This window comes from Cryptomeria japonica, chromosome 4 (assembly GCF_030272615.1).
Source record: "Cryptomeria japonica chromosome 4, Sugi_1.0, whole genome shotgun sequence".
Classification (NCBI taxonomy): domain Eukaryota; kingdom Viridiplantae; phylum Streptophyta; class Pinopsida; order Cupressales; family Cupressaceae; genus Cryptomeria; species Cryptomeria japonica.
This window is the reverse complement of record NC_081408.1, coordinates 369,742,089-369,754,496: the sequence shown is the minus strand read 5'-3', so window position 1 is coordinate 369,754,496 and position 12,408 is coordinate 369,742,089. Positions and strand designations below refer to the sequence as shown.

At 36.8% G+C, this 12,408-nt stretch overlaps 1 protein-coding gene across 3 annotated transcripts; it reads right to left on the bottom strand.

Annotated features, from left to right (window-relative positions):
* Positions 1-9,885: 9,885 nt before the first annotated feature.
* On the bottom strand, positions 9,886-12,012 carry LOC131047260 (pentatricopeptide repeat-containing protein At2g32630). 3 transcript variants are annotated; one of them, XM_057981141.2, is made up of 3 exons: positions 11,695-11,835; positions 11,529-11,594; positions 9,886-11,446 (listed from the first exon to the last, which is right to left on the bottom strand). In XM_057981141.2, exon 3 carries the CDS (start codon positions 11,425-11,427, stop codon positions 10,051-10,053), a length of 1,377 nt encoding a protein of 458 aa, XP_057837124.2. In that variant the 5' UTR covers positions 11,428-11,446; positions 11,529-11,594; positions 11,695-11,835; the 3' UTR covers positions 9,886-10,050. The 3 variants fall into 3 exon arrangements, with proteins under 3 accessions (XP_057837124.2, XP_057837117.2, XP_059075816.1); XM_057981134.2 differs by having other exon boundaries at positions 9,886-11,594; XM_059219833.1 differs by having other exon boundaries at positions 9,886-12,012.
* Between the last annotated feature and the right edge of the window lie 396 nt (positions 12,013-12,408).

Sequence of the window (12,408 nt, the reverse complement as noted above, 5' to 3'; positions counted from 1 at the left end):
TATGATTGGCAGTAAAATAATTAAATAACATGCAACAAATAATGAACTTATTAAGTAACAAGCAGGCAATAAGAAATCCAACCTGCACAAATTATAGAGATAGGTTACAAAGATATACACTTGAGTCAACTTGTATACACATTAATCCCTGCTATAAATTAACAACTTTAGTAAAGGTAGATTGTAAGCGATGTTAAGGTGTATAGAATCAGCGGTATACATCAAAGGTGAATCTCATGTCTTTGATTTTTCAATGGTCCCTGCAAAAAACATATCTTCCATGGTGAAATACACCTGTCCTTAAGCCTTGAAGAATCTGTAAGAGCAGATGTGCAAATGCACGAATAGAACAAATCTTGAATTTCTTCTCTTGGAAAGGATACCCATATGGCTCTATCTAGTTATTTAAACCAAAGAAGCAAATATCAAAATCTCTCAGGAATAAAAAGGCAAAACGAAAGATAAAGATTTATTCAAAAATCATGATTTAATTAAGCATAAGAATTTCGAGGGAAAAAAATATTAATAAAAAATTGTGCAACAGGTAAAAATCACAAAAAAAAAGGTTAGGGTCAGGGTTTCCAGAAGAATCATGTAGCAGGCAAAAGATTGCAATTTTTTAGAGATTTATCAGCAAAAATCAGAAACTTTCGATTTTCAGCAATTTAACCAATCAAAAACTCATAAAAAGACAGGAATAAATTGACAAAAACACAGTCTAAACATTTTTTCTATAAATCACATTTTTAAGGTTTAAAAAAACCGAGAAAAAGAGTGATCAGCAGGAAAATGCAATTTCTGCAATTAAGGTTTTAGACTAAGAACATTAACCAACTTCCAAAATAAAAAACTAGTCATTGCTAGTGAGGTTTAAAATATCATTATCCTTGGCCAGAAATGTTGGTCAAACAAGAAAAAGTTGCATATCACCATCTATGGGCAGTGATTTCAGCAAAACTAAATTTAAGCTTATAAAAAGCAATCAATGGGGACAAAGGAGTCAAAGAGGGATTTCTAGGTATCAAAAGGCCAAAATGTGGACATAATGAGAGAATAAAGTGTGTGAAGAAAAACAGACCAGATAAAAATATATATAATATCAATAGATAAATAAGAGATACCAAAGAATACACAAACACAACAAAATTCACATGGTTCACTAAAGATTGGTTACATCCACAAGAAAAGAAGGCATGGATTTCTCTTTATCAATTGCAGCAGATGCATAAAGTGTTTGATGATGACAAATGTTGTATTCCCCCAATTTCTAAAACTCATCGATACAGATGGAGAGACCAAAAATCAGGGGAGATTAAACATTTCATTGGCATAGTCATTGAACCCCCAACTAGAGAGGGAAAGGATTGGGTTTCACAACCGAACAATCTCCCATTTGAAGTCCGATCTATACTATGAATAATTATGTTCAGAGATGTCACCTGCTTTTCCAAGCTTATTGTCACATTTTTGCTAGACCAAGAGAAGCTCTCTAGAAGTCCAACTTCTCTTTTGAAACAACTTCAATAAATGCATCTGCAAGATTTAGACTAGTATGTATATTTGCCAACTTTAGCTTACACTGTTCAAGGATACTTTGAAAAAAGTGATGCTGAAGCTCTAGTGCTATGTTCGCGAATGAAAGTTGGATTTTTTGCCAACTGAATTGCAATTTGTTGTCACCATACAAAATGAAGTCTTGTTGTCTATTACCCAATTCAGATAATAAGTGCTGCAACCACAACATCTCCTTAGCTCCTTTTGTGATTGCAATATACTTTTGCTCCCATAGTGGAAAGAGCCACTACCTTCTGCAACCTATCAATCCAACTAATTGCTGCCTCTGCTCCTTGGTGGACATTCAAACCTAAGGAATCAATTCATGTGAAGTATCCTCCTCATAAGTACCAGTGGGATGATCTTGCTCTTCATTATCATCAAAATTTAGAGGCTGAACTTGTGTTTGTGTCTATGGATGAACTTGCACCTATGGCTGATTTACAATCTCCACTTGTTTGAACACATCACTCCCATTTGTGATGTCTTTAAATGGAACATAATTCTTGGCTAATATTGCTCGTTCTTGTAAATTTGTCATTACTTTTCATTGAAGATCCATCTCTACTTTGTGTGATTTGCTCGGTAACTGGATGGGGACCCCACCGCATGTAACAATATTTTTTTATCTCCATATCCAATGAAAATACACCTTTTAGGCTTCACATCAAACTTTGTTCTTTTTTCTTGTGGGATATGAATGAAGGCTTCACACCCACACATTCATACATTAATATAATAAATCCTATTTCCCAGCCACTTTTCCTCTAGAACTTCAAAATCTAATTGAGAGGATGGGCCTTTGTCAATCAAGTGCAGTGTAGTATTTACTATTTACCACTTCCGCTCAAAATTGCTTTCTATTTAGTCTTTCCGCTGCACCATTCTCTTGTGATGTCAGAGAAACTATCTTAATCCTCCAAATGCCATTCTTTGCACAATATTCATCAAATTCTTTTGAACAATACTCAACCCTGATGTCAATTTTTAAACACTTAATTTTACTACCAATTTGGTTTTCTACAAGTGCCTTGAAAGTTTTAAACATACCAAACAAACTTCTTTTTCATCATATAAACCCGAACCTTCCTAGTGCAATTGCCTAAAAAAGACACAATAAATTTAACCCACCAATTGATGCTACATCTAAGAGACCAAAGACATCTGAATGCACTAACTCCAATGATTAGGACCTTTCTTGCTCATGTGACGGAGCCTCTTTTAAGCCAAAGCTTTGTTCTGTTATAAGCAATTGCCACTGCAGCTCCCACTTCTGTCTAACCCTCTAACACATACAATGTACCAGATTTGCTTCCTCTAGCAATCATCAATGCTCCTTTTGTCACCTTTCACATGATGACTCAAATGTAATACTGCATCTTTGAGCATCCAACTACCCAATTGAAATCAAATTTCTTTTGAGTTGGGCAACATGTCTAACATCCTTTACTAGATGTTGCCATTTTTCCATTTTAATAAAACATCTCCCTTATCAATGATGTTGCAAGACTCATCATCACCGAGATAAACTTTTACCAAAATTACAGCTTGATTTTTTTCGAAATAACCTCTATCATGGTGCATGAAATGATGCTCGAGTCAACTACCCAAACACCTGCAATTACTTTTCCAGTAGATAAAACAAGAGCACCAACATCTTTTTTATAATTTGTATCAGTCTCACTTTCTTTTGATTGGTAATCAACCTTCTTGTTTTTTATGACTAAAAAATTTTCTCCACATGGCCTTCCTTACCACAATACCAATAGCTAACTTTTTTGCCTCTAGACTTTGATCTTCCCCTATGGTTGTCCTGCCTTCATTCGTGTTCTTCCTCTGCTGCCAGTTACCAAAGCATCTCCTGATGAGGACCTTGATTTTTCCTTCTCATGTCCTCACTGAGCAGAATCCCAACATCATTGAATTAGGACACTTCCCTTCTTACTACATACCAAGTTGTTAACAGCTATGATAACTCCTTCCCAGCTTTTAGGTAAAAGAATACGATAGCAAAATAGCCTTGATCTCATCATCCAGATTATTGCTAACAGAAATTAATTGACTGATCAAGGTGTTGAATTCGTTCATACGACTTGTAATGTTATCGCCTTCATTTTCAAATTGTACAATCTCTTCATCAAAAATGCTTTATTCGATGCAGAGACCATCTCATACATGTCTGATAGACTATCCCATAACCCTTTCACTGTCTTTTCTATTGAGACAATGAACAATACATTGCTGGACAAAGAGACTGGTTGTAGCTGCCACCTTCTGATCTAGTTGGTCCCAATTTTCATCCGACATTCCATTTGATTTTATTAATTTTCCTTGTAGCATGACCAAAAGGTCTTTTTGGATTAAAAGAGCCTAGAGCTGGAACTTTCGCATCCCAAAATTCTGTCATGAGAATTCCTCAATTCTCAATTTGTCTGTCTCATACATTTCTTCTTGTTTGCAAATGGTTTTCCCAATTTTCTTCAACTCTGATACAAATTGTTAAGAAACATAAGCAGATAAAAATGTATATAACATCAACAATTAATAACAAAGATACCAAAGAATACACAAACACGAGATTTACGAAGTTCACCAAAGATTGGTTGCATCCACAGAAAAAGAGGTCAAAGATTTCTCCTTATTAATTGCAGCAGATATATAAACTTTTTGATGATGACAAATGTTACATTCCCCAATTTATAAAACTCATCAATGCAGACAAAGAGACCAAAACACGGGGGAGATTAAACATTTAGTTGGCACAGTCATTGAACTGTCAGCAGAAAATAGAAAGGATTAGCCTTCACAACCGAACAAAGGTAACATTGGTCATGCAAAGTGGAACGCAACTAAGGTAAAATCCACTTAAATATGCCTCTCAGCACTTATAGCTGGCACACCCCAAATTCCCAAACTTGGGAGTTTAATGCACAAACAAATCTTGAGAAAACAGAATGTTAGTAAGATCATTTTCAGGTGTATATACAACCTCCAAAAGGTTACTACAACAGCAGCATCAACAAAGATACTGACAAGCTTTCTCTAGTTAGTAAAGAACCGCGTATACCTCAATTACATGAACTAAATACTCGAAATATGTATAAGATTCCTTTTGTCGTTAAAACCACAACTTTTTTCTTTTGCAAGTTACACTAAAACAAATCCAAGCGGAAATGGGTTGAATGGAATTTTAAACAATTAACAATTTCAAGCATCGCATAGCAAGATAAATCCAAACTTTGATGTGTTCTTTGACTAAAGGCAGGTAATTATTAAGGAGTAAATGCTGCAAATCTGTACTTTACACGGCACTTTTCATTGGGTATTTTGGGTTCTTACAATGAAAAGATAGCAGCTTATTTAAGTCCTCATAATTCGCTATTCAGGGTGAAGAAAATAAAGTTGATTCTAATTTGAGTTAGGATGGGACCCCCACCATATATACCCCACAAATAAAATAGTGACCTAGTTTTCACCACTCTTTATTTCAACTCCAGTTGTGGATCTCAAACATACAATAGTCCTGATACATGCAGGTCATGCACCATTCCATAAAATCCTCAAGCTTCTGCCACAGCCTTTGCAGTATTTTTCTAGTGCATTTTAGCATCTTTTTTCCTCCACTATTCACCTGTGAGACCAAATTCTTAGGCTTCCCAGCCTTGGAATTTCAGACAGCGGACTTCTCTCTGTCATGATCTCTTTGTTTTCCACAAGTGATGGTGAAGAAAGGTCCTCTGATTTTATTGTCAACTGACCAAATGGGCTTTTACCATCTGCTCACATTCTGGAAGAGGTTGCCAGATTGTCTTTATAAAAAATCTCAAGATATCACCAAGAACCCAAATAATTAGGATTTGAACACTGTCTCCATTACAAAATCTGAATGGAATAGACAACAGTCCAGCTACAGAGATCTGGCAATATATAAATTTACACGCTTACATTTTTAGAATATCAATGCATCTGTTCATGTATGCATGTGTATATAACGTATTGTGTGTGTATATATATTTATAGTTTTTTTAACCTAAAAAGTGTTAAATTTGAACCAGAATAAATAGATAGCAGAAAACTAAACTTATGAACAACACAAACACAAGAACTTATCCTGGAAAACCTTCCACCTGAGGGTCAAAAACCCAGCCCACTCAAAAATGAACTTTATTATATCTCTGAAAATAAATACATGAAAATAAATACAACTGTTGATAGTTTCAGATTACTATCAATCACAATAAGATAAATTTGATTCTCTACAAATCAATCATGACAATTAAGTCAAATGATACATCTCATATACATTCTATAAACCTTCATAAGTCTGAAAACTCTGAACACAGAAAACATATAATATTACTGACAGACTCCATACACATTACTCTCAACTTGCTACGAGACAAAATGAGAAGCCAACCATATGACTATCAATCTGCCGAAGAAGAAGTCCCACAAAAATAGAAGAGCAATGAATATAAAGAATTGAATATAAAGAATTGAATAGCAAGTGAAGAGACTCCACGAAGGAAGAAGAAAAGTCACCGACAGCCACCATAGCGTTTGGATAAACGACGAAGAATTTCGGTAGGAAAACGTATGCCAATGAAGCGGTATAAAGGAAAGGGAAGCCACAAAGATGGAGACAAGTAGAAGATTGCGAAATGAAATAAATACGAGACGTTGGAGAGGAAAAACAGATATGCATCTTAGACCTCTATCGCAGCTATAACTTCAACAAAAAGTTCTTCCTCTTGTAAATTTCACAAATCTTTGAAACAATGCTCCTAAGAGCAATCCTAAACAAATTTGGATCGAGTCAATATGACATTGGAATGCTAACCAGATACGTATATGTTCAGACTATATAAAGCTTCCATCCAAATAAATTTAATTCCGGAGAACTAAATTATCAGTTGAAAGGATTTCAGCAGTTAGCTGAGAGACTAATATTGAAGGAATTGTCGGGAATGTGAAGCCCAATGGTCACATGACCTTTCGCATTCCCCACCTCTTCACCTTTTAGCTGAATATGAATGTACAAATAGACGTGCGTAGTCTATGTACTGGTGTATTGTAGATCAGTTAATATATGAGATTTCCCTGCTTGAGAGTGGACGTAGCTTTTATGGTGAGCCACTATAAATATTTTGTCTCGTATCCTTGTTTATCTTTCTGGTTCGTTTATGTTTTAGTTTAGTTGTTTTTATTATGTTTCTCTGCTCGTTTTGAATCAGCAATTGGTATCGGAGTCTTGGTTGGCTTGAGCAGAGATGGAAGACGAAGATGATGACACTGATTTTGTTATTGAAGAATTTCTTGATAATTTGGATTCCGCTAAAGAGGAGGACGCTGAAGTGAGTGAAGATGAAATTGAGGAAGTTGAGATCAAGAATCAGGAGGATTACCAGGAAGAAAAAATTGTGAGGCTGAAGGAAGATAATTTCTTCCTCACAAACCAACTGATTTGTATGGAACAGAAGTTGGAGGTTTTGTGTCGCACGATGAATGTGGAAAAAGACAATTTTGTGAGAGTAGGAATTTTTTGAAGAGACCTTGATTCAGGAAGAGGAAAGTGATGGAAAGGTCCATCAGAGCTTGACAGATGACTCTTTCCTCACAAAAATGCATTTCTTGTTGACCAAGAAGATTATCCTTGGTGGAAAGAAACCACAGGAGGATTTGAGGTGCCTGGTGACTGGAGATCCCAGGAGCACAACAATGACAAAGATCAAGGAAGCTTGTGAGAGCACTTGAATATGGCGTGAACAAATTACAGAGAGATCATGGCGATAGAAGAGGTCGAGAATGTAAGAACGGGCATGATTGGCCTGTAGAAAATGCCCAACGGTGTGCAAGCCGGTGTGCAAGCAAGACAGTTTGGCTTCAAGATGTGGCATCGCTGCGGGAGCTCCATGAGGAGGCAGAGTATTCTTGCCTTTCTAGTTTGCAGGGGCTTTGCGATGAAAAGATCCATGAAGTGGTAAAATTGCCGCCAACTCACCTTAATTCTGACAGGCATAAATACGTCGAAAAAGAAAATGGTAACAAATGTTCTTGGTTGTTTTTAGTGGTGGCCATTGCTTCTTATCTGTTTCTCATTATGTTCTTGAAGATTGTCCTTTTGCACAAAAATCCGCTTCCTTTCGAGCCGATTCCCACAATACATAATCTCTGTGTTGTTTTTGTCGGGTGTTTGGAGGCGATGTCGGTGGCAATTAGAAAAACGCGGTGGAAACGCATGGTGATGGGGCTCATGGCCGTGTTGTTTTGCACGCACAATTTCTATGTGCCCATGCAAATCGCTAGTGTTGCAATGTCCAAGCGCATCAGGCTCAAGGACGTCCAGAACCCCATGCTTCAAGTTATTTCGTTTGTGGAAACTGAAGAGACAAGATGTTAGTGGTGGACTGCTCGTAACGTTTTGGCTCAGCTGGCTGATATGTTTCATGTCGTAGTTAGTATGAGATTAAGGAGGTTACCAGGAGCCATGAGCGATGAGGAGTTTTTTGGAGTAGAACATGATAGGTTTGAGGAAATCGATGTGGCAGAGAAATCTATAATCTTGCCATTATTTGATTCTACCACACATTCTGATGAACAAGACGTGGACAAGGCATATACAGAGTTATTGAGTGTGGCCTCGCATTGTCTTTCACAGGGCATGGTTGGTCCAAAATTTGCTAGAAATGTGGCAGGTGTTATTCTCGAGATGATCCAGGTGTACGAGCAACGTATTTGTAACGGAGTTATTTTGGCCGGTTCTAATAATGATAGTGCCAACGTGGATACCGAGCAACCTAAGGGAGAGCTAGAGAATGTTAAGACGTTGTAATGATTCGGTGAAGTTGGTGCGTGAAGGAAAATCATTCTGGAGTTATTGTTTTTGAAAATGATCAAGATGTGGAAGGCCTGTTACAAAGCAGTTACAACATGTATGAAGTTTTCGAGGCAAACCAAGAGCGCTTCAACCCGCAGGAGGAGAAGAACGAGGAAGAGGATAGGTTTTTTGATGTTTTGTCGAGGGGAAGCACAAGAGCAGGAGACTGATGGAGTGTATTTTGCACCTATCAGAAGTGGAGTGTCCAAGTATGGATTAATGGGTGAAGTAGTAGGAGGAGATATTTTTAACTCCGATTTGACATGGAGAAGCTTAATTTGAAGTATTTTGGAATAGAGTTTGGCAAAGCTCAAATCTTCGATGGGTCTGGTCATAATATGAGTTTAGAAGTGGAAACGCAGTGCATGGGTGTGCTGGTTGGACTTCAAGGGGGAGATTGTTGGGAATGTGAAGCCCAACGGTCACACGACCTTTCGCATACCCCATCTCTTCGTCTTCTAGCTGAATATAAATGTATAAATAGACGTGTGCAGTCTATGTACTGGTGTATTGTAGATCAGTTAATATATGAGATTTCCCTGCTTGAGAGTGGACGTAGCCTTTATGGTGAACCACTATAAATATTGTGTCTTGTGTCCTTGTTTATTTTTCTGATTCGTTTATGTTTTAGTTTAGTTGTTTTTACTATGTTTCTCTGCCCGTTTTGAATCAACAGGAATGTCTACTTGATGCACAATCTACAGTTACAACTTACATCCACAGTGTAAAATAAAGCTTCTTGACAAAACACGCAACCAAACTTACAAATTATTGCACTCATCCAATTTTAATACATTTGCTGCTCCTTACAGCTACATTGTTTACTCACAGAAGCCTGGAAAAGAATTTCACATTAACTCTCACCGAGACATTCATTTGCCGCAATTATTTTAGTTTTTGGTACTTGCCTAAATTCGCATTGTAGTCACCAACTTACAAACCAGAGGAATAACATGCAATTCACTGAAGAGAAAAAAAAAAAAAAAATCATACTTTTGTTAGCTTATGATTTTCCATCCTTGTTCCAACAACTTTTATATCTCCTTTTCCTCATCCATTTCTGTTATTCAAAGAGCATACAATCCTACTTTTATAGAGTATTCCATAAGAGTATGAAATTTTGATCTTCCACAACTTTCATGATTTCTGCAGGAGCAAAGATAATACTGTAATTAATGATATTGAATCCTTTTCATGTACATTTGAAAGAGCTTCTATGTTTTGACACGTTTAATAAACAATCATAACAAGCTGGTTTACAAATAAAAGAGATGTACACTTAAATTAATTAATGAAGCGGATTCATCTATGCATTTGAAGTCCAACCCTGAACCCATGTTTAAAATCACTTATTCCTTTTTCAGATCCCTACAGCAATAATACCTCTCAGCAGTATTTCTCTAGAAGCTAGAGGAAAAAGATGTTACAATTCAACCTGGAGAATAATTTAAACAAATAGCGGCACCTGAAAGTATAACTTCAAGAGGTGTTAGCAATCAAATTAAATGTCAACACACCATTTAGCCCGTCTTACAGATATCTTCAGTTCCTTTGTAATTAACAAGGACATTTTTCAAAAATCTGAATGATTTGCAGTTTATCTTCACCAGAAAACAAGCCTAATTTGAGCCTTTAAACTTGGGGTGGCCACTGACGAGTAAATTATATATTCGATCATCGGGATCAAAACCTTTCGTGATCATCTCATCATACAACTTAAAGGCTTCCTCTACTCTAACGTGCTTACAGAGCCCCCAAATCATTGCTGTATAAGTAATATCGTTAGGAACCACACCCCTCTCTTGCATATCAGCAAATAGCCTTCTTGCTTCATGTATCTTGTCAGTAGTTGTAAATCCATGGATGAGAGAAGTGTAAGTAAAAACATCTGGGACAAAACCTTTTCCTATCATCTCATCCTTGAGCTCGAGACCCTTCTCCATACAGCCCTTCTTGCAATATCCTTCAATAAGCACATTGTAGGTTATACCATTGGGTTCTGAACCATTCTGAAGCATTTTAGAAAATATCTTAATTGCTTCTTCCATGTCTCCTTCCTTGCAATATATGTCAATTAACGTTGTGAAGTTCACTGTATTGGGAGACAAACCTTTCTTTACCATCAAATCAAACCATGTTCTCGCCTCCTCGGTCTTTTTAACTCTGCACAGACCACTAACAATGGAATTATAAGTAAAAACATCAGGAACAAACTTGTCCCTAACCATTGCTTCTTGCAGCTGGAAAACTCGATCTAGCATGCCTTTCTTGGAATACCCATAAATCAAAATGTTGTAGATAACCTGACTTGGATCCATTCCCTTGCTCTTCATTTCAGACAAAACCATTTCAGCAGCCTCCATCTGCCCTAGCTTGCACAGCCCATCAATAATATCACCGTAAGTGTACAAATTCGGCAAAATACCCTTTGAAGTCATCTCATCATGCAGCTTGAATGCTTGCTTCATATTGCCTGCTGTACAATAACCACGTATAAGCGAAGTATATATTACAACATCGGGCATAATACCCTTTTCAAGCATATCTTTAAAAGCCTTCTCCGCATCCCCCAACTTTCTCGAATTGCACAATGCCTTAATCAAGAGCGTGTAACTTGCCACATTGGGTGCAATCCCGTCGCTAGCAAAATCTTTAAAAACCCTAAGAGCTCCACTAGTATCCCTTCTACTTATATGCCATTTCAGCAATGAATTATAGGAATAAGCATCAGGTCTAAATTCTCTCTCTCTCATTTTGCTAAGAAACACTCTAGCCTCTTCCACTTTTCCTTCTTTGCAAAGAGCATCGGATATAATACTAAAAGAATGGGCGCTTGGAACAACCCCAATTTCTAGGATTTCATTAAAAAACGTCAAAGCAGTTTCTGCCTTATTGACCTTGCACAAGGCAACAAGAAATTTGTTGCACGATCGGACATCGGGTCTCAAACTCTGAACTTTCATGTAGCCAAAAGTTCCATTGACTTCATCAATCATGCCACCATCCGCATACAATCTGAAAAGCATGTTGAAAGCAATTCTTAGAGTTCTAAAACTACGTTTTTTGCATGTTTCAGCTAGAGTTTGTAATATATTACCAGGTGGTTGTTGTAGGGCAATAGTTTTCAACGCCTCCTGTGCGCATTCATATCTTTCGGCGCTGACTAAAATTGAAATAATTGTGCAGTAAGTGTGAGGTGTGTTATTAAACCCTGCTTCTGTTCTTCTGATATCAAAAATAGGAGTAGATAATTCGCTACATACTTGTGACGAGGTGAATTCCGAGGTGAGATTACTACCTCGCAGAGATTTCTTCAACAAATTAGCAATTACTTGTTTAACGTCTGAGGTTTCTGAGAATAATAGAGAAAGCTTCTTCTTCGGATGAAATGAACTTGTAGCAAAATGAGCTGTACTTGCTGTCCCCCATATGCATGTAAATCTGGAAGGATAGAATCTCCCAAGAGCGACCATTTGTAAATGCCTTCACCTGGCCAACAAACGAAACCTCACAAATGAAGACCACCAAAAGCAGTTCTGGCCGCCGCTGTAAACAAACGCAGGCACGATCTTGGAATCTGATGTTTTATTTTATATGTACGTTTCTTATAAGACTTGTTTTAGATATATTTAATGTTTATAAATAATAGTAAAAAGTCGATTGTAATGAAATTGATGTGAAAATTGAAATTGATACCTAATGTTCATTCATTTCTAATTTTAATTTTGAATCTAAACCTAACCGCAACTCTAATTTAATATTGAATTTAATCTGACTGATCTTTAATGCTAATCATGTTTAAACCTTAATTTAACATTAATCGTAACCATAATTAATATGTAACCTTCATCTTATATAAATCTAGCCATAATTTAACCCTAATTCAAATATGTTTCTTATAACCAGAATTTTACCCTAACCTTAATTAGACCCTAGCCCTAACTCTTATTGAACCCTAATCTAACACTATCTTAACC

Coding starts and splice junctions, on each gene's coding strand:
- LOC131047260 (XM_059219833.1), bottom strand. CDS start 11,904: ATGGTCGCTCTTGGGAGATTCTATCCTTCCAGATTTACATGCATATGG.